Source organism: Drosophila sechellia, chromosome 2L, assembly GCF_004382195.2.
Source record: "Drosophila sechellia strain sech25 chromosome 2L, ASM438219v1, whole genome shotgun sequence".
Classification (NCBI taxonomy): Eukaryota; Metazoa; Arthropoda; class Insecta; order Diptera; family Drosophilidae; genus Drosophila; species Drosophila sechellia.
The window spans coordinates 5,427,203-5,446,878 of record NC_045949.1 but is presented as its reverse complement, the minus strand read 5'-3'; the positions used below and the strand labels follow the sequence as shown (position 1 = coordinate 5,446,878).

The 19,676-nt window shown below is 48.4% G+C and overlaps 10 protein-coding genes across 10 annotated transcripts; 4 read left to right on the top strand and 6 right to left on the bottom strand.

Moving 5' to 3' along the window:
• The first annotated feature begins 58 nt into the window (after positions 1 to 58).
• Positions 59 to 999, top strand: LOC6613490. Its single transcript, XM_002037923.2, has 2 exons — positions 59 to 281; positions 343 to 999. Exons 1-2 carry the CDS (start codon positions 122 to 124, stop codon positions 903 to 905), a joined length of 723 nt encoding a protein of 240 aa, XP_002037959.1. The 5' UTR covers positions 59 to 121; the 3' UTR covers positions 906 to 999.
• LOC6613488 lies at positions 915 to 10,920 on the bottom strand. The gene is made up of 7 exons (XM_002037921.2): positions 10,167 to 10,920; positions 4,197 to 4,480; positions 3,320 to 4,138; positions 3,100 to 3,263; positions 1,857 to 3,040; positions 1,545 to 1,798; positions 915 to 1,483 (listed from the first exon to the last, which is right to left on the bottom strand). Exons 1-7 carry the CDS (start codon positions 10,870 to 10,872, stop codon positions 1,091 to 1,093), a joined length of 3,804 nt encoding a protein of 1,267 aa, XP_002037957.1. The 5' UTR covers positions 10,873 to 10,920; the 3' UTR covers positions 915 to 1,090.
• On the top strand, positions 4,628 to 6,219 carry LOC6613489 (ubiquinone biosynthesis monooxygenase COQ6, mitochondrial). Its single transcript, XM_002037922.2, has one exon. The coding sequence runs from the start codon at positions 4,697 to 4,699 to the stop codon at positions 6,128 to 6,130; it is 1,434 nt and encodes a 477-aa protein (XP_002037958.1). The 5' UTR covers positions 4,628 to 4,696; the 3' UTR covers positions 6,131 to 6,219.
• On the bottom strand, positions 6,155 to 8,721 carry LOC116800655 (glycosyltransferase 25 family member). Its single transcript, XM_032716800.1, has 2 exons — positions 8,374 to 8,721; positions 6,155 to 8,300 (listed from the first exon to the last, which is right to left on the bottom strand). The coding sequence occupies exons 1-2, from the start codon at positions 8,565 to 8,567 to the stop codon at positions 6,656 to 6,658; spliced, it is 1,839 nt and encodes a 612-aa protein (XP_032572691.1). The 5' UTR covers positions 8,568 to 8,721; the 3' UTR covers positions 6,155 to 6,655.
• Positions 8,958 to 9,854, bottom strand: LOC116800662 (cytochrome c oxidase assembly protein COX11, mitochondrial). The gene has a single exon (XM_032716880.1). It carries the CDS (start codon positions 9,736 to 9,738, stop codon positions 9,013 to 9,015), a length of 726 nt encoding a protein of 241 aa, XP_032572771.1. The 5' UTR covers positions 9,739 to 9,854; the 3' UTR covers positions 8,958 to 9,012.
• An 84-nt stretch (positions 10,921 to 11,004) lies between the features above and the next one.
• Positions 11,005 to 12,671, bottom strand: LOC6613487 (putative elongator complex protein 4). Its single transcript, XM_002037920.2, has one exon. It carries the CDS (start codon positions 12,405 to 12,407, stop codon positions 11,097 to 11,099), a length of 1,311 nt encoding a protein of 436 aa, XP_002037956.2. The 5' UTR covers positions 12,408 to 12,671; the 3' UTR covers positions 11,005 to 11,096.
• Positions 12,672 to 12,990: 319 nt separating this feature from the next.
• Positions 12,991 to 15,576, top strand: LOC6613486 (vacuolar protein sorting-associated protein 52 homolog). Its single transcript, XM_002037919.2, has 7 exons — positions 12,991 to 13,135; positions 13,193 to 13,794; positions 13,856 to 14,071; positions 14,127 to 14,282; positions 14,339 to 14,457; positions 14,516 to 14,636; positions 14,867 to 15,576. The coding sequence occupies exons 1-7, from the start codon at positions 12,991 to 12,993 to the stop codon at positions 15,494 to 15,496; spliced, it is 1,989 nt and encodes a 662-aa protein (XP_002037955.1). The 3' UTR covers positions 15,497 to 15,576.
• On the bottom strand, positions 15,490 to 16,571 carry LOC6613485 (thioredoxin domain-containing protein 17). Its single transcript, XM_032716899.1, has 3 exons — positions 16,293 to 16,571; positions 16,138 to 16,219; positions 15,490 to 15,736 (listed from the first exon to the last, which is right to left on the bottom strand). Exons 1-3 carry the CDS (start codon positions 16,435 to 16,437, stop codon positions 15,583 to 15,585), a joined length of 381 nt encoding a protein of 126 aa, XP_032572790.1. The 5' UTR covers positions 16,438 to 16,571; the 3' UTR covers positions 15,490 to 15,582.
• Positions 16,572 to 16,929: 358 nt separating this feature from the next.
• LOC6613484 (mitochondrial import inner membrane translocase subunit Tim21) lies at positions 16,930 to 17,929 on the top strand. The gene is made up of 3 exons (XM_002037917.2): positions 16,930 to 17,137; positions 17,199 to 17,608; positions 17,664 to 17,929. The coding sequence occupies exons 1-3, from the start codon at positions 17,008 to 17,010 to the stop codon at positions 17,832 to 17,834; spliced, it is 711 nt and encodes a 236-aa protein (XP_002037953.1). The 5' UTR covers positions 16,930 to 17,007; the 3' UTR covers positions 17,835 to 17,929.
• LOC6613483 (transmembrane protein 231) lies at positions 17,869 to 19,027 on the bottom strand. Its single transcript, XM_002037916.2, has one exon. It carries the CDS (start codon positions 18,976 to 18,978, stop codon positions 17,998 to 18,000), a length of 981 nt encoding a protein of 326 aa, XP_002037952.1. The 5' UTR covers positions 18,979 to 19,027; the 3' UTR covers positions 17,869 to 17,997.
• Positions 19,028 to 19,676: the final 649 nt, after the last annotated feature.

Sequence of the window (19,676 nt, the reverse complement as noted above, 5' to 3'; positions counted from 1 at the left end):
TTTATTTATACATACATATATATAAGGGTTGCCATCCTTTCCATGCTATTTTTTTTTGTTGGAGTTTCTGACTGGCTGAGCTGTCATTCAGTTCGTTTCTGGAAGAGATTAAGGCAGCAACATGTCATCGCCCAGGAAAAAAACTGTGCAGGGCAGGAGGGGCAAGGGCCAAGGAGCAGGTGGCGTGAAGGGGTGCTCCTGCAAGCGGTCGCAGTGCATCAAGAACTACTGCGACTGCTACCAGTCCATGGCCATCTGCACCAAGTTCTGTCGATGCACTGGTAGGATTTCATTTCTATAAACATATACCCTAAGCCACTCATACATATACCCTGTTATTAGCCTGCAGGAACACGGTGGTGCGCGAGCTGGTGGACCCCAACTCGGTGGCCAAGAATTCCAACGCTGTGAAAAGGCAGAAAGCGGCTGCGATGAGCGCCAAGGCAGCAGCCGCAGCTGCCAAGGCGGGCATCGATGTCCAGGGCAAGGTGCTCCAGGTGGGGGCATCCACTTTGGCGTTGCCCGGCAAGGCGCTAATGACGCCGACAAAGTTTGTCCTAGCAGATGGCAAACCGCCGATGGCTAGTAGTCACATTAATCCCATACCCATCTCACAACCCATAGCAACTGCCGCCACTCCAGCCAGGGCAGTGAAGCAACCGGCGGAGACGCTGGTGCCCGTCAATCTAATCATTCCGGTACTGCAGGACGATCGCAAGGAGCGGAATCTCTTCGTGCAGCCGGTGAACGCCGCTCTGCTGGAGTGCATGCTCATCCAGGCCACGGAGGCCGAGCAGTTGGGCCTGAACGAGCTCCAAGTGTGCCAGCTGGTGCTCGAAGAGTTTCTGCGCGGCTACAAGAACATCTTGGAGAAGATGTGCGAGTACAGCAAGGAATATTGTTAACTCAAAATGTCAAGATGGCTTATTTAATAGTTTAAAGGTCAAGAATAACTTGCTGGTACAATAGCCAATTCAATTTTTGGCTTTAGATACATATGTACATTTTATAATGCAAAATAATACAATATTCGATTTGTGTATAACTAAATAATTCAGAAATTCAGTGTGCAAGGTCGCGGGAATGGAAACTACCAATCGGGTGGCTGGAAAATCAGTTCGGTGACAAGCATATCGCAGCTGGTTTTCCTCTGGGACAAACGGGAGGCAGCCGGCGCGGTCTTGTGCCTGTCCAGCGGCAGCTCACTGTCACTGTCGCTCTCCGACTCCTGCTCCTCGTGGGTCTCGACTTCGCCCTCCTCCAAGCGTCGTCGCTTGCTTCTGCTCGCTCTCGGAGCTTTCGCCGCGGATCGAAACTTGCGCCAAAATTGCGCGGGCTGGGCGAACTCAATGTAGTTGGGGAATCGCATGGCCAGCGCTCGGCAAAAGGATTCAAAGGTGTGACTGAGCTCGGGACTCATGACGGACGCCATGTTGCGATGGGTTTCCTCCACATAGCGAAGACAGCGTTCCAGTTCCTTGAGCTGCAAAGGAATTTAAACATGTAGTTCGAGGGGTAAAAGTTAATCAGTTAGATTAACATACTGGCTCCTCGGACATGTCCGCCTTTCGCCCTCTTCCTCTGCCTGTTGCCTCGCCAGCTTCTGGTCTAGTTGGCGGAGCTGCTGGCTCTAATGGCCCATCTTCACCTTCATCGCTATTGTCGCCCTCGCCACGCGAGTTCTTCTCTTTTCCCTTTCCCTTGGTGCAATAGCAAATGCGGCGCATGATGAAGAGCATGTCCTGAACCACAATCAGGGCGTCGGGATTGTTGATGAAAGCCTTGTCTCTGGTCTTTTCTGCAAGAAGAATATATACTCAGCATATCTACTTGGAGTATAAGACAACTTAACTCACCTGCCAGCAGTTTTAGTTGACCGAAGTAAAGCAACAGCACGTTCTCGTCCACCGAGGACATAATGTGATTGTAGAGCAGCCTACGATTTTTGGCCATTTGTGAACCCTTCAGTGGTGACTTGTAGTTCTCATTCGTTCTCACGCCCCTCAATATAGCCTGGTCATTCAGATCGAAGGGGCACTCCTTCAGGCAGTGATCGAATAACATTTTGTTGTACAACCTTTTGTAGCGAGTGAAGAAGGCATCCGCCTCCCTGGCCACCTCGGCACTTTCGTCCACCAGGCTAGCCAGCATGGATATGAGAATGGGACCCTTGAGCTTAATATTCCCGGACAGAATCACATCCTTGACGCAGCGAAAGGTGCGCACCCGGGTCATGGCGAATTTCGATTGTAGTTTCGACAAGATCGCCTGAAAGTTACTCTCTAGAATTGATGGATGCTTCTTGCCGAGATCGTTGAGCGCTATCAAAGTGGTATTGATGATCTGAGGTCTGTCGTTTTTGGTCAGTATGGTTATGTACAGCTTGGATGCACTATTGGCCAGATGATTATCTCGCAGGGACAAGCGACCGGCTATCACAATCATCCAGTTGGTCATGCGCTCGTTATCCGAATCGAATTCCGACTCACAGAGCTTGGTGCACTCCTGCAGGTATTTAAACACGATGCTCACGATCCTATTGTCCACATCCTGGGGCACCATCACAATTAGCTCGGTATAGGCGCCCAGCAGGCACTGCAGCCGGGCATATTCCTCCTGGAAATTTTGGGCACTGCTCAGAATGCCCTCGACGAGATCTTCCAGCAAACTGAGCTGCCAGTATGGCATCTCGGCGGCAATCGTAGGCGACTGGCTGTGAGACAGATGATGGATCTGGTTCAGCAGATTGACGGCACTCGAGATGATGCCCAGCCAAATGCTGCCCGTGCGCAGGGCATTCAGTAGTCTTTGGAATAGCTGATTGAGAGCCGGCTTGGAGAAGTTCCTCAGGCAGCCAATGATGAGCTGCAGCGCCAGAAATTGATTGGACTTCATGTTGTAGGAGGAGAGGCCATTGAAAATGCCAATCAGCGCGTCCATGTTGTTGCTGATGCGGCTGGAGAGGAAGAGCAGCAGTCCCCAGGCATCGGTGGCCATGGACGTGGATAAGTGGGAGATAATCACGTTTACCAGTCTGGGTCTGCAAAAATGTTAGGGGATGCTTATAATCCTTCAGATCCTAGCAATGCTATAACCTACGTTACTATGGATTCCCGTTCCAGTAAAACAGCAAATCTCTCTTGAAGATAAGCTCTTGGTTGCGTCATCAGCAGGGTGCTGATGATTCGCCAGGGCATAAAGTGTTTGGCTTCGTTTGAATACTCCAGTGGTTGAATGTTTTTCAAGACTATTCTATCGAAGCTCTGCAAGGAAGTTACAAAGTTTAGTATATTTATAAACATACAAAGTGTTAACCTACCGAAATGGCCAGTTTCTGGAGCGCCACATCCTCATCGCTCATTAGGCAAGCCCAAATCCGGCAGTACACGCAAATGAGGGCGAAACAATTGGAGTAGGCCTCCAGCAGGGTTTCTATGGTCTCCAGTGCAGATTTTCTCACCGAAGACAAGCGATCCACGGCCAGCAAGGAGGTTTCCTTCACAAAATTCGTGTTATAGATGATCAGGGGATTGACTAGGACCAGTCTTTCCAGTAGAGCTATGCCAGCGGAACGCGCCAAACCATTATCCGCGGCCAGAAAACGCTGGTACACCATTTGGGGCAAGTTCTTGACCTCCGTTTCCAGTTGCTCATGTCCCTGGAAACTGAAGGCATACTGCACAATTCCGGGCTTCTCGAAACGCAGCTCGTTTTGCTGGGCAGAGGGTTCAGCCAAAGCTTCCACATCCGTATCATCGAACTGAACGAAACGAATGCTTTCCTGCAGAATTTTTTTCGTCATCGGTGATCCTTGTCTCAGAGCCAGGATGAGCACTTGGCACGCCTTCCGGCGCACAGTCAACGTACGATCGTTGAGGCAACGCAACACCTCCCTCAGGAGCGGCACCTCTCTGGGCACGTCGGACACCTCGTGGCGGAAGATGCTCCACTCCACCTCGCTTTCCTGCAAAAGGATCTTCTCGATCAGATCGAGAGCACGAATTTGAATGCCCACAGCATCGTCGGCTTTCACGGCCTCCAGCACGTAATCTGCGCAAGATTTGTTGCACTTGGTGAACAGTACGCGGTCGTACTTGGCTGCATAGCCTATAGCCACCTTCTCGTCGTGGGTTTTCCACTAAAATGATATATTATATTACTTTATGATTATTTCAGAGGATTTTACATGTACTCACCACTTTAATGGGGTTGGACACCACGCACTCGATGTAAAAGCGCAGGATGCGGTTGACGATGTCGGGATACTTATCTATGAGCTGGATAAACCAGTCCGATATGTGCTCCCCACTTTGCATCGCTCCACGGCGTCCAGCCGCAATCATCTGGGGACTATCCGTATAAACATGCATCGGAAAGGTTTGTCGCATTATCAGGTGTAGAGTTTTGTAGACATCCCCATTGTGCTCATTGGCTATCTCCGAGAAGAGCTCAAAACATTTGCCATGCAGGCCGGGAGCACCTAAAAATGCATTAAATTAAATTTAAAGTTCATTTTAGTTTCAAAATTTAAAAGCTCGTTAAAAAATAATCGAAAACTCGATATTTTTCTTGCAGCATTGCCAGCATGTAAAAGGCAAAGAATCGATAAGTGCATTGTTTTTTGGCGCATCTCTAGCGGACGGGGAAAATAATGAAATAATCGTGGAATTACGAGAAACTTTTGAAATTCCGTAAGATGTTGGGTGTTCTACGTATCCAAGGAGCGTTGGCTACGACGGGGCAGGTGCGTCTTCTGTCCGCCCGCCTGCTGGCCAGCAAATCCACCACTGACATGACCACAAACCGCGGAGAATCCTCACAATCGGCGGCTACCGAGCACTTTGATATAATCATTGGAGGCGGCGGACTGGTGGGCACCACATTGGCCGCCGCTCTGGCCAAGAACCCGACGTTGGCGGACAAGAAGGTGCTGCTGCTGGAGGGTGCGCCCGAGTTCCGGGGATTTAATCCCACTGGGCCATACCAGAATCGCGTATCCGCCATCAATCACAACTCCATTGAGCTATTCAAGTCCATAGATGCGTGGACGCACATCGAGTCGGCGCGCTACAAGCCCGTCAAGCAGATGCAGGTGTGGGAGTCCAATACGGATGCACTGATCCAGTTCCAGCACGATAACTTTGCCAGCGATGTGGCCTGCATCATTGAGAACGATTTGATCCTGGATGCGGTCTATGCGCGGGTCAAGGAAGCGCCCAATGTGGAGATCCTCAACAAGGCCAGAATCCAGTGCGTTCGCCTGCCCAGGGACTCCAACTCCAATCTCTCCGAGCTGCAGCTACAGGATGGACGCTCCTTTTCCTGCGATCTGCTCATCGGAGCGGATGGCGCCAATTCCGTGGTCAGAAAGGAGATGAACGTGGATGTGTTTTCCCTTAACTACGACCGCATGGGCCTGGTGGCTACGCTGGAACTCGGCGAAGATGCCTGTGATAATTCCGTGGCGTGGCAGAGGTTCCTCCCCAACGGACCAGTGGCACTGCTACCCCTAACGGACAGGCTGAGCTCCCTGGTCTGGAGCACCACCAACGAGCAGGCCAAAATGCTGCAAGCCCTGCCACCCACGGAATTCGTCGACGCCCTCAACGAAGCCTTCTGCCGGCAGTATCCGCGCGTGGAGCTCGCAGACAAGGCTGTCCAGGCGCTGAACTCCTTGTTCGGACACAATGGCAGCCAGCACCAGGTGCAGTATCCGCCACGGGTGTGCGGCGTGCTGGACAAGTCGCGTGCCACGTTTCCACTCGGTTTTCTGCACGCCTCGTCGTATGTTTGCAATGGAGCCGCTCTGGTGGGCGACGCCGCCCATCGAGTGCATCCGCTCGCCGGCCAGGGCGTCAATCTGGGCTTCAGCGATGTGCGGTATCTGGTGGAATCGCTGGCAGCCGGTGCATACGCCGGCTTCAAGCTCGGCGACAAGCAGCATCTCATCAAGTACGAGCGCAAGTGTCTGGCCAAGAATGTGCCCATCATGCTGGGCGTGCATGGCCTGCACACGCTCTACGCCACGCAGTTCAGTCCGGTGGTCTTGCTGCGCAGCTTGGGTCTGCAGCTGACACAGAACTTGCCGCCCGTCAAGAACCTGTTCATGCGCGGAGCGATGGGTCAGTAGAACAGGGACAATAAGTGGGTAAAATTAAATCTTAAGTGTTTACTGTTTGCACATCACTTGTGAGCGGAATAAAGTCAGAGTTTATATAATGTTTGGAACCTACTTAATGGCTAGGACAATGGCATGTTGCTGAAATATTAGTCTATCGTTTGCTTTTGGCCAATAACTTGTGCAACTATTCCACTGATCTACAGTTTTGAGGTGCGTGCGTATATTCCAAAGGATATATTGCTTCTAGGACCAAAACTGGTTGTTTAAATTTAAGTTACAAAGTCGAAACATCATACATACATTACTACTACTTGTGCTATCTTTTAGATAACAAACTTTTGTCATTTAGGAACATTTTCGGAAGAATTGCACAAAATATTAGGTCGGCTAATCAAAACTATAACTTAAACTAGCAATCGTTGTATCATATTTTTGGTGGATTTGGGTTAAAGGCACATTTGGCAGTTGTTAAGCTAGCACTAACTTAGTCTAGTCAAAAATTTGGCATGGTTTTTGTTCGGTAGCTGCAGGAATCTACAGCTCCTGGTGGCTCTTGGACAAGCTCTCGCCGAGCTTCAGTTCCGGATTGAGCTTGAATTCCTGCTCATGATCGAAAACCTGCTCTCGATCGCTCTTTAGCCTGGCCTCGCCCTCTTCGCTCGTCTCCACGCTGATTTGTTGCGAGTCCTCGGTGTCGGATATGTAACCCGATTCACCAGTATAGTAAATGGGATACAGCAGAAGCGGCGAGGCGCTGAAGGCCACGAGATTCCGCTTGGGAAAGGCTTCCGTCCACGTTTTGTTCGGATGACGATCGAACATCAGGGGCAGAAACTCATCGACCGGTATGAGCTTGTCCAGCGGTTTGGCGGCCAGCAGCTTCAGTGCACCCTGCAGTGATATAACATAGCCCAGTGTCCAGTAGGAGTAGCCGGCGTGCACCAGATTATCCGCGTTCTCCACCGCCGGCTCGCTTTCATCCTTCAAACGCTTGCGACCAAAGTAAATGAGGTCGTAGTGCGCGGCATTCCTGGCCTGGTTGAGGATTCTGACTGCGTTCTGTCGGAAATACGGCTCGAAGCGTATATCGTCCTCCAGAATGAGCACCTCCTTCAGTTGCTTGCGCACCATCAACACCCAGATGCTGTAGTGGCTCAGAAAGCAGCCAATCTCGCCCATTGTCATCGCCCGATGATGGTATGGGTCCTCGTAGCCGGGCAGAAATCGTACGCCCATCTCCAGCAGCCTCTCCGTGCTCAGTTCCTTGCCATCAACGGCCGGGAAGTGCTCCGCCTCTATTCCGATCTCGTCGAACAGCCGCTCCATTTTCTCCCGCCGCTCGGGTCGTCTTTTCAGATTAATCATAAATATGCGATCCAAGGAGAGCTTGCTCTTCTCCGGTTTCTTTTCCAAATGTTTGTAGTAGTCGAGCAGTGGAGGCACTGCACCCAGTTCATTGACCATAATGCTCTTGAGGTTCACCAGCTGTTGTACGTCGTGGTCCAAGGTATCGCCTGGTTCCAATGGCTGCAGTATATAACCAAAGGTTATGTCGTTGCAGATGTGCAAGGGAATCCCCGAACTGTTGGCCGATATGGCGAACACAATGATGTCATCGGCTGGTCCATCGTACAGTGGCTCTTGCTGTCGGGATTTCTGCATTTCCACCAGCTTGTTCCTATCGAAGGTGAGATTTCTAACCGCTCGGTGGTTCATGTTCACCAAAACGGCTGTGTGGACCATTGGCACTGGGAAGCTGCCTTGCTTTTTCACATGATAGATTTCCTTGTACTCATCCGTGCGCCTGTAGTAGTAGTCCTCCGTCATGCCGCACCAGAAATTCGAGTACAAGCTCTCCGAGATCAGCATGGGAGCCACAATTGGTAATTGGAGGCGGGTGAGGACTTTCAGCGAATCTTTCGAAGTTAGCAAGACATCGGCGTCCAGGAAAAACACGTAGTCAGCCCAAATATCGCGACCATACTGAAAGGCCTCCTCTTTCAGGGCGATCAGGTGCTTGAAACGCGATGCGGGCCACTCGTACGGTGAAGTCTCGTTGACAAAACTCTGCTCCTCCGGCTTAAATTCGTAGCTTACGCTGTGATAGAGATCCCCCGAGTTGTCCAGCCACTGCCGCAATAGCTCTATGCTGTCATCGTTGCTGTGATCACAGCGCAACCTGAGATATTTCGAAACCACAGGTAAGATTCGCAATTCTCATTTTCATATCTTAATGAGTTCACTTTACTAACCAAATTGCTATTCTTTCCTTGGGATAGTCCTGCTGCTCCAGATAACTGAGGAACATGGGCAGTATGTGCGCCTTGTTGCGCACCAGCAGGGCAATCAGTACCGTTGGCGACTCCTGGTAATCCTCCTCATCCTGTCCTGAAATGCGCACCAAAATGCAAGCGAGGAGCAGGCCGAATATAACTTGTTTATTCATCTCCACGTCATCGATTCAAGGCAACGCTGGGTTCAAAGGGGTCACAGTACACAATCTGGCGAAGCGGAAGCGTCCGGTTCGTTTGAAATGCGCCGGAGAATCAGATTCGGCGTTATCTATTAATAAACTGCCTCCTTCTTTTCCAGCTCCAGATGGAGTGACTCTCAAACTGCATCAGCTGTGGCGCCTCTCAAACCGTGCTGTTATCGCTTGTTATCGATTTTGGTGGATTTAAATGTATTTCAGTTGGAAATTGTTTCAATTTTTTTTTAAGTTTCCTTCATTTGATTAATAAGTTTAAAACAAGTTCTTTACCAACTTTTAAAGCATAGCATTTCATAAAGCTTAATGAAGAAGAACTAGCATACATAATGACTGGAACATTTTCAATTTCAGGTATAACAAATATTTATTGTTTTAAAACAAAGACCTAAGCACTTTCCCTTCACGCACTTGCCGCATGAGGCTTTGCATAGCTGGGGAAGTTCAGTTTCAGACCCTCCTTGGCCTCGAAGAAGGTGTACGAAAGGGTGATGGTGTCACAGGTCTCCAGCGCCGGATCTGCCATGATTTCAGGATCAATGTAGAAGAAGACGGGCATGTCCACCTCCTCGTGTGGATTCAGTTGCTGTTCCTCGAAACAGAAGCACTGGATTTTGTTGAAATACGCGCCCGCCTCAAAGGGGATCACATTGTACGTGCTGATGCCAATTACCGGCTTATCCGTGGGATTTCGCGCCGTGTAAAAAGCGAGAGCAGTCTCGCCAGGAGCCACTTTGATCTCGTACTGCTGCGGCTTGAAGTTCCAGCGCATGGAGGATCCAATGTCGGCATTGAAGCGTATCTTCAGCACCCGATCCTCGATCTTTTTCATGTGCTCCACCTTTTCGGCATCGTGCCCTTGCGTGGTGGCGCCTCCGTAGCTGTACGCCTGGCAAAAGATGCTGTACAGCGGCACAGCCGCATAGCTCAGGCCCACGATCAGCACTCCGCCGGCGGTTATGTAGTAGAGTGTGGATTTCGCGCGCAATTTACGAGCGGCTTCCTCCGGAGAATCCGTAGATTTCATGCGCCGAAATTGTTGTGACTTATGGACTGAGTTTTGAGGGCGGATGGAGCTTCTGAACAGCTGCTGGCACTGCCCACGAAGGGCGCAAAGACTGCGCATCATGGTGAGATCTTTATTTGCCCCAATTAACGTTAATTTTCCCGTAGGTTTTCATTTATTTTAGCACTTGTTTGTATAATCTTCAGGTCGTAAAGTGTACGGCAGTGTGTACACACCCAGCTAAATCAGCTGTTCGCGAGAAATCACAGACAATCGATAGGCAAAGAAGTTTGTCATCGGCCGCGGAATTTCTCAAAAAATAAAATTCATGCAACTAAGCTAAACTATAAATAAACTGGCTAAACATTGTAGGAACATTGTTTGTTCCTACTCTTTGGTAGTTGATTCAGCAATAGGTAACTACTTGTCAAACAATTAGTTTTGCCGCCAATAATTAATGTTAGCAGTAATTTCGAATTTTGTCTTTGCTTGTTCTTAAATTTAAAGTTACTTAATACGTATAACATAATGGGTAACAGGGTAACACTTACCTGAATTTTGATATCCCACTTTAAAGTTCATGTAGAGCACCTCCAGCAGACAGCGAATGATCCTGTCGCGCGTTTTCAGGTGCTCCTTGAAGTGCACGTAGCGAAAGACGATCTTCAGGTCATCGCAGATGGTCAGGAAGAACATCCAGATGATGGTGGCGCGTACGCTTTTGTTATTGTTCACCTCCAGAAGCCGGAAGATCTTGAGAACCTGTTCGATCACATCCTCGTCGAAGACGCCAAAAACCTTGGCGCCAGGAATGGTCAGAGTGAGCAGGTAGGCGCTAGCCGCATTGAGGGCTAGCTGCAGATTGATATTCTCATTCAGCTGCTGCGGAGCAGCCTGCTGCACATGCTCGGGCAAAATGGCCAGGCTCACAAGCGAGTATACGTACGCGAGGTAGCCAACCGCTGGAGAAAATCCAATTAAACTGGACCAATTATCGTGGGTGTTGCTATAGCTGGCCTGGTTCTCTTCTCTTATGGCTCGTATGACGCTGGATAAGTCCCGGAGCAACTGCAGCTGTGTCTCCTGGTGGCCACTATCCTGCATGCACATGGCCATAGACCAGAACTTCTCCGCTCGCTGCTGCAGCACATCGTTCTCGGCATCCTCGCCGTACAACCACTCCTCCACATCCACCCATCGCACATGCGGCTCGTAGTACACCCTTAAATCCCTAAAAATACGATGGAACTCCGACATGTTTACATTTTAGGCGTCCCGTGTCCAAACACAAACCGATAACCAAACGAACAGCTGTGCGCAGTGCAGGGCAATCGATAAACGATAAGACGAGAAGAGCGGTTTGTTTTCAAAATGGTACAAAATCAGGGCTGATATATTAATGCATTTACTTGGCTTATTATTATGCAATTTAGTTGTTTCGTGGTTACATACGCGCACTTAGTTTCTAATTCCGCTGACAGCTAGAAATCCAGCGAGGCTGTGGCATTGGAATTGCTCAGTAGACCAGAGATGCAATTGTCCGGCTTGGCAGATGACTCCTGCAGCTCCGGCGGCAGATGGAACTTTTCGATGATGAACTTCTTGCGGCGCAACTTGAAGGCCAGGTCCGGGGTTTCCGGCATGTGCACGGCCAGCGTATTGATGGCCGACATCTTGTGCAAATGGAGCAGGCCACTGTACTCCTTGAAGGCTGGGTGCGTTTCACGCTCCGAACCGGCAAACGACTCCAGTTCGATGGCATAGTCCACCAGTTGGCGGATCTTGGGCACCAGGCTGGCATCGTACTTGGCAATCAGGTGCATGGGCATCGTGATCAGGCACACGGAGTTGCAGCTCCGCACACTGGCCATCAGCAGCGTGAGAAACTTGATCAGATCCTCGCCGAAGTGTTCGTCGTACCACAGCGGCGATCCCAACGAGGTCAGGCAGACGCGGCACAGGTTATTCTTCGTCCCAGCGACGAAGCTCTCGTTACGCAGCAGCTGTTGAATATCGTTGAGCAGTCCTTTGTACCGAGGGTTGTGGAACACCTGCATCTGCGACTCCTGGCTGCCTGTTTTTGTGCTACTGGTCACGCTGCTGCTGTTGTTGTTGTTATTATTGTTGTTGACAGAGTTCTCATCCTCTTGGGCTGGTATCTTCTCCTGCGGAGCGATCTCCGCGCCCGGAATCGGTGGGGCATCCTCCACGGGCTGCTGCTCCAGCAGCGGAGTGGTCGGGGAGCTGCTCTTGGAGAACTCCTCGTCAATGACGATGTCCAGATGCTTGGGGCTATCGTCCCACAAGGTAGTCTTGACATTGTAGAGCATCATGGAGTCCATCTGTTCCATCAGATTGAAATGGTGTCCGATCTTGGCTGTGGCATGTTCGGAATTCACCAGCGGCAGATCATTGTACCGCCAGGCGATCCTAAGGCCATTCTCGGCGCCACCATCTCCCAGCGCTTGCACCTCGCTTTGCTCCATCGATTCCTGGTCGGTCAGTGGTCTGGGCAGACGACGCAGCATCTCGGCCGGAATGTCGTCCAGGCTACCCAGAAATATCTCCTGCTTGGAGATCACGCCCTCGGCCAGAAAGTATTTGGCCAGCACCTTGGCGTGCGTCATGAAGCGATCCTCCTCGATCAGGCAGATCGAACCCAATGGCAGACCGCCGCCAATGACCACGTCCAAGTACGGATTTCCGCTGGAGGTGATCACCTGCGCCGTGTGCGGCGAGGTGCGGGTGCCCCGGATTGGCTTCTGCACGGTGCGCTTGCGGAAACTGGTCATCTTCGTCGCATAGATTTCGCTAACCTTTACTTTTTGCGTTCTTTTTCGCTATGTGTTTCCTTCTCTTCGCGTAAACTTCTATTTCGATACTTTCGATATTATCTGTTCTCGATGGCTGCCAATGGGGGCATACTCTCCAATTGTGTATCGATAGTCCAAACAGCTGTTAATTCGCAAGTTCTGGGAGCGCGATAGTTAAGCTTTTATTGCTTAAAAATAAATGTGGGCTTATGTTGTAAAATTGGTTGTGTATAAGAGGCACAAGTCCAGTGTTGTATTAGAAAAGAAACTCATTGATTGCTTTGCAGTAAGTGTGTTTAAATCAATAACAATTTGTACCCAAAAAGTTATTTTATTAAAAGTATATTTGTTAAGACAGTTTTAATATAAACTGATTGTCTTTAGCGTATATTTCTCATCGCCAATTTTAGTTAATATTTAAAATAGTTCAATTATCGTAACTATCGTGTGCCAAAAGCACATCTCACTCCGATAACAAAAACAGCTGTTTGATGACATACTTTTTTTTGTTGGTAGTTGAGGAAAACAATTGGGAAAAATACCTTTAAATTGGAAAATAATAATGGCCGAGGTGCCGTCCCCGCAAATGACGGAACAACTGGACAACGAGGAGGTGCGGGAGATCCTGAAGAACACCACGGATCTGCGCCAGTATTCACGACAGATTGAAAAGGAGTTTAAGGAGGTTGAGAATAAGTCCATAGAGGGTGAGCACTACGTTCCATATGCAAAATTAGCTCTAATGATCTCCCTTTGAATACCAGACTATATAGCGGAGTCGCAGAATATAGCCAACCTGCACAATCAGATAAACGATTGCGACGATGTCCTGGAGCGCATGGAAAATATGCTGATGAGCTTCCAGAGCGTTTTAAACAACATCAGCACTGAGATCACGCAGCTGCAAAGGAAATCCGTATCCATGTCCCTCCAACTGACCAATCGTCAGTCGGTCAAGGCTCAGTTATCCCAGTTTATCGAGGACATGGCCGTGTCCGAGGAGATGATCAACATAATAATGGAAACTCCGGTTACCGAGCGGGATTTTAACACACAGTTGAATGTCCTAAATCACAAACTCTCATTGGTCAAGGAGCTCAGCTTCAACGAGTCCAAGTCCACCAGCGATGTGAGCGATGTCCTGCAGAAACTACGACTGAAAGCTATGGCCAAGATTCGCTCTTATCTGCTGGAGCAAATTTACAAGTTCCGGAAGCCCATGACAAACTACCAGATTCCACAGAACGCCATGCTGAAGCACAAATTCTTCTTCGAGTTCATCCTGTCCAACGAGCGGCATGTGGCGCAGGAAATATGCAGCGAATACATCGATACGATGGGCAAAATTTACTATAGCTATTTTAAGGTTGGTTTGTTTGTGGAAGTTGTGGAAGCATATTTCCATTTATATCATAACTTTCGTGCAGAGTTACTCCACACGCTTGACGAGCCTTAAATTCGAGGAGTCCTGCACAAAAGACGATCTGATGGGCATCGAGGATAATGCATCCAAAGGTTTATTCTCCAAGATGACGAGTCTAAAGCACAAGAGCACCATTTTCACAATAGGGAAGCGCGGCGATATACTTAACCAGCAGCTGGAGGCACCAATTGTAGTGCCACATGCGCAGCTAAAGAATCGAGTAAGATATGTGATACATACAATTACAAAGGAGATACATCTATAGTTTTAAACAGTACACAGTGGAAGCTCTCTTCCGGTCGGAGCAATACGCCCTAGTAGACAACGCCTGTCGGGAATACCTATTTGTCACGGAGTTTTTTATGGTTCGCGGCACTCAAGCGCAAGATTTGTTCAATCAAATCATGGGCAAAACCCTAACTCTGATGATTGTAAGTCAATTGTTTTTACACGCGAAATGTTAATCATATCTGTTTGTTGAGTCTAGAAAAATCTGGAGACCTCCATACACGACTGTTTCGATACCATTGCCATGTTCCTGTGCATCCATCTAATTTTCCGCTATCAGCTAATGTGCCACAAGCGCTGTGTTCCCGCATTGGATAAGTGAGTCTATTCATGGGCGTTATTTTTGTTCACAATTGAATATATGTTTTGATTTCAGATACTGGGACTCCCTGCAGGCGGTTATATGGCCACGTTTCGAACTAGTATTCCGCTTGAATATCCAGAGCATACATGACTGTGATCCAACCAAGTTCAACAAGGAATTGGGACCGCACTACGTAAGTATACGATTTAAAGTTACAAATTATCTTAATGACTACGTCAACTCGATTTTGATAGTGACTTTTGATTTTTGATAGTGACTTTTGATTTATATAAAAAAAAAAACAATTGACGAACCAAAGGAACGCCAGTTTTCTAAAAGTCAAGAGGGGAACAATAGAGATAACTTACAACCATTTCGTTTGAACAAAACGCCTTGTCATAATAAAATACTTATACTTTGCAGATAACACGACGCTACGCAGAGTTCAGTGCGGCCATTGTGGGAATCTCGGAGCATTTTCCTAATGAATTGGTTAGCCGCCTGCTTCTGGAACTGCAAAATGAAGTTGAGTGCTTCATCCTTCGCATGGCCGCAATATTTCCAACGCGAAAGGATCAGCTCATCTATCTGATAAACAACTACGATTTGGTTTTGGGCGTGTTGATGGAGCACACGCGAGATAACTCCAAGGAAGCGGAGGCATTCAGAGAGCAGCTCAACTCCCGCAGTGCGGAATATGTCGAGGAGATCCTGGCCCCGCATTTCGGAGGCATTATTCAGTTCGTCAAGGAGTGCGAGCACTTCTTCGAGAAGGAACAAATGGATGAGCTGCGCAAGCAGGAGCGAAGGAGTCTGGCCTTGGTCGCCAGCTTCTCGGCCAACTGGAAGAAATCTCTGGAGGAGCTAAACAGGGAGGTACTTCTCTCATTTCCCTCGTTGCTGACGGGCTCCCAGCTGCTGCAGCTCGCGTTGGCCAGCTTGGTGCAATACTATCACCGCTTCCACAAGCTCCTCACGCCCAATGCCCGCGCCCAGCTAACGAACATCCACGTCGTGATGGTGGAGATCAAGAAGTACAAGAGCAATTACTGAGGGACGCTTTAATTGAATGTGGGTGTGTCTTCTGTGTATTCCAACTTGAGTAAAGTTCCAAAATATATGTATGTAAGCTATGCGACTTAATCCTCATCCTCGAACATCATCTCGACGAGATCCTGATTGGAGCAGCGCTCGCCATCCAGACGCTGTGGCCGCTTCCAGCGGAGCAGAGTGGGCAAGAAGATCAGATGCGTGTTGGGATCCTTGCGGAAGGGGCAGTTCAAATCCTTCCAGCTGCAGAGGAAAACAGTGTTAATTTATTGCTTACCACGGTTCAGTGATAACAGGCGGCATGAATACAACTCAAGAGCATTGTAAAGCTATCGGTGTTTAATGGTTGTTTTTATCATGAATGTTCTCGGCGTGTGAATAAGCACTCGAGTGCTCATTTCATCATCGTACAGTTGAGGTTGAGTGACTAGTATCACTTTGCCAAAATGTATTGGCAACTGAATGACGTGGGATATATGCATATATGTACGGAATTCTAAATGACTAAGTTTGTTTTTTGTTATTCGATTATTCTGCACCAAAGAAACCACCAGATGTTCGCAGTCTCGCAGTGCATGTAATATTAATTCCTGCTTATCTAACTAACCGCAGCTGTTTTCTTCAGTTTGGTGGTATTAACTTACTATGCTCGCTCGCCCACATCCACATGCACGAAGTGCGAGTTGCCGGGGGCCTTCTTCAGAGCATCGTGTATCACCGGCTCCGCTGCAAATGTGGTAAATGAGATTGGGAATCGGATGGGCTGCGGTTAGCCGCATTGGGATCAGGGCAATCTTACCCTTCACGCAGTAGGGGCACCAGCTCTCTCCGTTCTCGTCCTTGCCGCCACTGAAGAGGACGTGGACCGGCTCGCTGCCGTTCTCCAGTTCCTCCATCTTCTTGGAGAATTCATCGTATCCCTTGACGTTGTGTGTGACCACCATGATCTTACTGGGATTAGTATTCACCGCGCAGTAGCGTCTGAGTATGCGACCGAAGAGCGTTGGAAGCGACGTGATGGCGAACTTTGAAGTAACTGGCTTCTGGAGGGGAATGGACTTCTCCTAATTTATCAGGTTTCTGACTTTTTGACGTAAAAAAAGCTTACTGTCACAGATGGCAGGGTTGCCAGCCTTCGAGCGCACTGATACATGGCCATTTTCAAGCTAAAGAAAGTAATAGATTTTTAGCTATAAGCTTCGATTTTGAAACGTATGAAAGGGAAATATATAAGAACAGATACGTTGACCTAGTTATTTATTTGTAATATATAAGATTCCTTTGTAATATTATCTGTGTACCATAAAAATATAACATTTATTTTCAACAATTTTTTCATTAAAATAACAGTATTCTAGCTGGCTATTGCCATTTTATCGGGAATAGCTCGATAACCCGCTAATTGGTGAAAATGTGACAACACTATTTTTATCGTAAAACTAAACAGCTGATTAGAATTCTTTTTTTCGTAAAGTACATTTATTTGTTTTTTACCATAGATTTCGGCGTGAACGATGTCACGGCTAGCTTTATTGCGCAATTTGGTCACTCAGCGGCAGAATTTGTTGCCCGCCAACTTTGCCAGGCTAAAATGTGCGGCTGCCATGCACTGGAGTCCACATTTGCGACAGGAAGCGTCGCGCGGTTTGTGCAACAAACTTCTCATTCGGTTACATCTGAACTAATTATTATATTATTTATGTAGGTGGTGGCGGATCCCTTCAACGGTCACAGGATAACACCCAGGTGTCCACGGATGTGCGCCCCATTGGCGAGAAGATCAAGGAGAACACTAAGACGGCCAGTTATACGGCGATTATAATCGCCGGATTAGGGGTGACCTGCGTGATGTTCTTCGCCATATTCCGAGAGCTATTCTCCAGCGAGAGCCCGAACAATATATACGCGGACGCGTTGAGCCGTGTGGTCGAAGATCCGCGGGTGCAGGATGCAATTGGTGCGCCCATCAAGGGATTCGGCGAGACATCCAGGCGCGGTCGCAGACAGCATGTGGCGCACTCCAGCTATGAGCGCAACGGAAAGCCCCACATGCGAATGCAGTTTTATGTGCAGGGCTTGAGGAACAAGGCCACCGTGCAGCTGGAGTCCCGTAGGGTAGGCGTGATGAGTAACTAATTGGCCTCATTTATCTAATCCACAATTTTTACAGAGTGGCTGTGGCAAACTGGAGTATCGTTATCTGTTCGTGCAATTGGATCACTATCCCCGCACCACCATCATCCTTGAGGACAACCGTGCATTTGACCCCACCCCCGAGCCAGCGTCCGCTGGATCTTCCTTTGGCAACCTAGCCCTGATGTCCAATAGCCGGGATAAGTAGGCGGATCCTTCCGATCTTCTCCTCTCCTCTTAAATTCTCTGTACATTTGTTATATTTATTATTTGACTGACAATGAAATTGCATTGGGTAACCAAGCAGAGTCATCTTTAAGTTATTCGCCAATCGAGAAGTTGTCCATCTCCAAAATGGCGCCCGATTGGTGTCAGTAGAGCTTTTTCCACGGTATGATCTCCCAGGAGCGAACAATGTGGCGTCCGAAGAGAAAGTCCTTCAGCTTGTTCATTATGTAAAACGAGATGCCGAAGAAGGAGGCGAAGTACAGCCAGAACTGTCCAAGCCGCTCCCAAATGCTAAGATGATAGCGAGCAGCAACTTGGAGCACGTCCAGCTCCAGGTCAATGATGAGACCAGGTTCCAAGCGCGCTGACGTTTCTCTGTAGTATGTCTCCTGCACGGCCAGCTGGAAATAAGCTGGATTCGCCTTGACTTGCGCTAGCAGGGATTCCATCTTAAACTGATCTATATTTCCGTTGGTAGAGTTCGTATCCAAGTGAACCTGGCGGAACTGAGTCTTGATGTTGCGTCCCGGAAACGGACAGGTGAACTCCACGTATTGCTTCAGCTGCAGCTCTCCCTTTAGCTGAATGTGTCCATTTCTGAGGCGAGCGTGCAAGGGAAGCTGTAGCTGATGGGCCAGCACGGACGGAGGCGATAGATCGCACTTGTGCTGCAGTTCGGCATCAAAGAAGACCAGCAGATTGAAGCTGACCAATCGCGTGGGCACATCCTTTAGCTCCAGCTGAAAGTGCGCCCGATCTGTTACGCCATCGTAGTCCACATCCTCTGTCCAATATCTGGTGGTGGTGCAACTATTCGTATAACTCTCCATTTGTGCATTGAACTTGCTGAAGCTGCTGCAGGCGACCAGGGATTCCTCCTCCTCGTACTCTCCCTGGTCCGTTGTGCCCACGAATATGTACTCGTAGTTGAACTCTACATTCGGCTGCTCGTACAGCACCCTCGATTCTGATATCCCAGAATAGGGACTCAGCAAGGACACAAGCAGCACGGGCAGCATCACAGAAAGGGCTATGAAGGCCAGGACCAAAAGCGAGGCAAAAGAGCACAGCGAGTTCTTGTACACGATCGCCGTGTTTGTCGTGTGCAGCGGAATAAATTTCATCTTGTCTTCTCTAAATAAACCTTTTTTTTTGTGAGCACCTGCTTGCTTGACACTTGCCACTGGTTTGCTATGAAACGAGGTTTTCGTTGCCAGGCAACGCACAAAATTGAATTTCCACCACTGATTCCATTCAAAGCCCATTTTTATAGGAATAAGACAGTTATTTATTTATTTTACTATTTAGTTATTTTGGTATTAAAGGAAAGAAAATATCTAAACAGTTTGCTAGCTTGAATTTTGCGCCGTAACGCTGGTAATGCTTTCGATAAATCGATGAAAATATCGATACGGAGCAGGACCCACGGATATAATCAGAAAGTCCTGGCAATTTATCGATAATTATGGCTGTTATACATTCAAAAATATCCCGGGCATCTGATAACTTTCAATAAGAAGTTAAAGGTAAGCTTAATAGTTAAAAGAGCAAAGGAAATTTATAAATATAATCAAGTTTCTTAAAAAATACTTCCCCTACCCCATTTGTCTCCTACGTAAGTGAATGAATTAAACCTCTTAAATCGCTTTATTAGCAACTGGCACATCCTCAACTTGAACTTCTTCCAGTTGTGAGAAGATTCAAGCTTCATTCCCTTCCAACGCACATCCGTTCCGGCCTTAAGCCGATACCAAAAAAGTATTGATTGCACATAATTATAGGATTTGGATGCGGGCCCTCTTGAAGCTCGCACAACCCACCG

Bases quoted from the DNA above. Each gene is read 5' to 3' on its own strand.
- LOC6613490 (XM_002037923.2), top strand. From the start codon at position 122: ATGTCATCGCCCAGGAAAAAAACTGTGCAGGGCAGGAGGGGCAAGGGC. The intron at 282-342 runs GTAGGATTTCAT...CCCTGTTATTAG, and splicing joins CAAGTTCTGTCGATGCACTG to CCTGCAGGAACACGGTGGTG.
- LOC6613489 (XM_002037922.2), top strand. From the start codon at position 4,697: ATGTTGGGTGTTCTACGTATCCAAGGAGCGTTGGCTACGACGGGGCAG.
- LOC116800655 (XM_032716800.1), bottom strand. From the start codon at position 8,567: ATGAATAAACAAGTTATATTCGGCCTGCTCCTCGCTTGCATTTTGGTG. The intron at 8,301-8,373 runs GTTAGTAAAGTG...GAAATATCTCAG, and splicing joins AAGGAAAGAATAGCAATTTG to GTTGCGCTGTGATCACAGCA.
- LOC116800662 (XM_032716880.1), bottom strand. From the start codon at position 9,738: ATGATGCGCAGTCTTTGCGCCCTTCGTGGGCAGTGCCAGCAGCTGTTC.
- LOC6613488 (XM_002037921.2), bottom strand. From the start codon at position 10,872: ATGTCGGAGTTCCATCGTATTTTTAGGGATTTAAGGGTGTACTACGAG. The intron at 3,264-3,319 runs GTAGGTTAACAC...ACTTCCTTGCAG, and splicing joins TCCAGAAACTGGCCATTTCG to AGCTTCGATAGAATAGTCTT. The intron at 3,041-3,099 runs GTAGGTTATAGC...ACATTTTTGCAG, and splicing joins GAACGGGAATCCATAGTAAC to ACCCAGACTGGTAAACGTGA.
- LOC6613487 (XM_002037920.2), bottom strand. From the start codon at position 12,407: ATGACCAGTTTCCGCAAGCGCACCGTGCAGAAGCCAATCCGGGGCACC.
- LOC6613486 (XM_002037919.2), top strand. From the start codon at position 12,991: ATGGCCGAGGTGCCGTCCCCGCAAATGACGGAACAACTGGACAACGAG. The intron at 13,136-13,192 runs GTGAGCACTACG...TTTGAATACCAG, and splicing joins TGAGAATAAGTCCATAGAGG to ACTATATAGCGGAGTCGCAG. The intron at 14,072-14,126 runs GTAAGATATGTG...AGTTTTAAACAG, and splicing joins ATGCGCAGCTAAAGAATCGA to TACACAGTGGAAGCTCTCTT.
- LOC6613485 (XM_032716899.1), bottom strand. From the start codon at position 16,437: ATGGTGGTCACACACAACGTCAAGGGATACGATGAATTCTCCAAGAAG. The intron at 16,220-16,292 runs GTAAGATTGCCC...CCACATTTGCAG, and splicing joins GTGCCCCTACTGCGTGAAGG to CGGAGCCGGTGATACACGAT. The intron at 15,737-16,137 runs GTAAGTTAATAC...TTTCCTCTGCAG, and splicing joins GATGTGGGCGAGCGAGCATA to CTGGAAGGATTTGAACTGCC.
- LOC6613484 (XM_002037917.2), top strand. From the start codon at position 17,008: ATGTCACGGCTAGCTTTATTGCGCAATTTGGTCACTCAGCGGCAGAAT. The intron at 17,138-17,198 runs GTTTGTGCAACA...TTATTTATGTAG, and splicing joins GCGACAGGAAGCGTCGCGCG to GTGGTGGCGGATCCCTTCAA. The intron at 17,609-17,663 runs GTAGGCGTGATG...CAATTTTTACAG, and splicing joins TGCAGCTGGAGTCCCGTAGG to AGTGGCTGTGGCAAACTGGA.
- LOC6613483 (XM_002037916.2), bottom strand. From the start codon at position 18,978: ATGAAATTTATTCCGCTGCACACGACAAACACGGCGATCGTGTACAAG.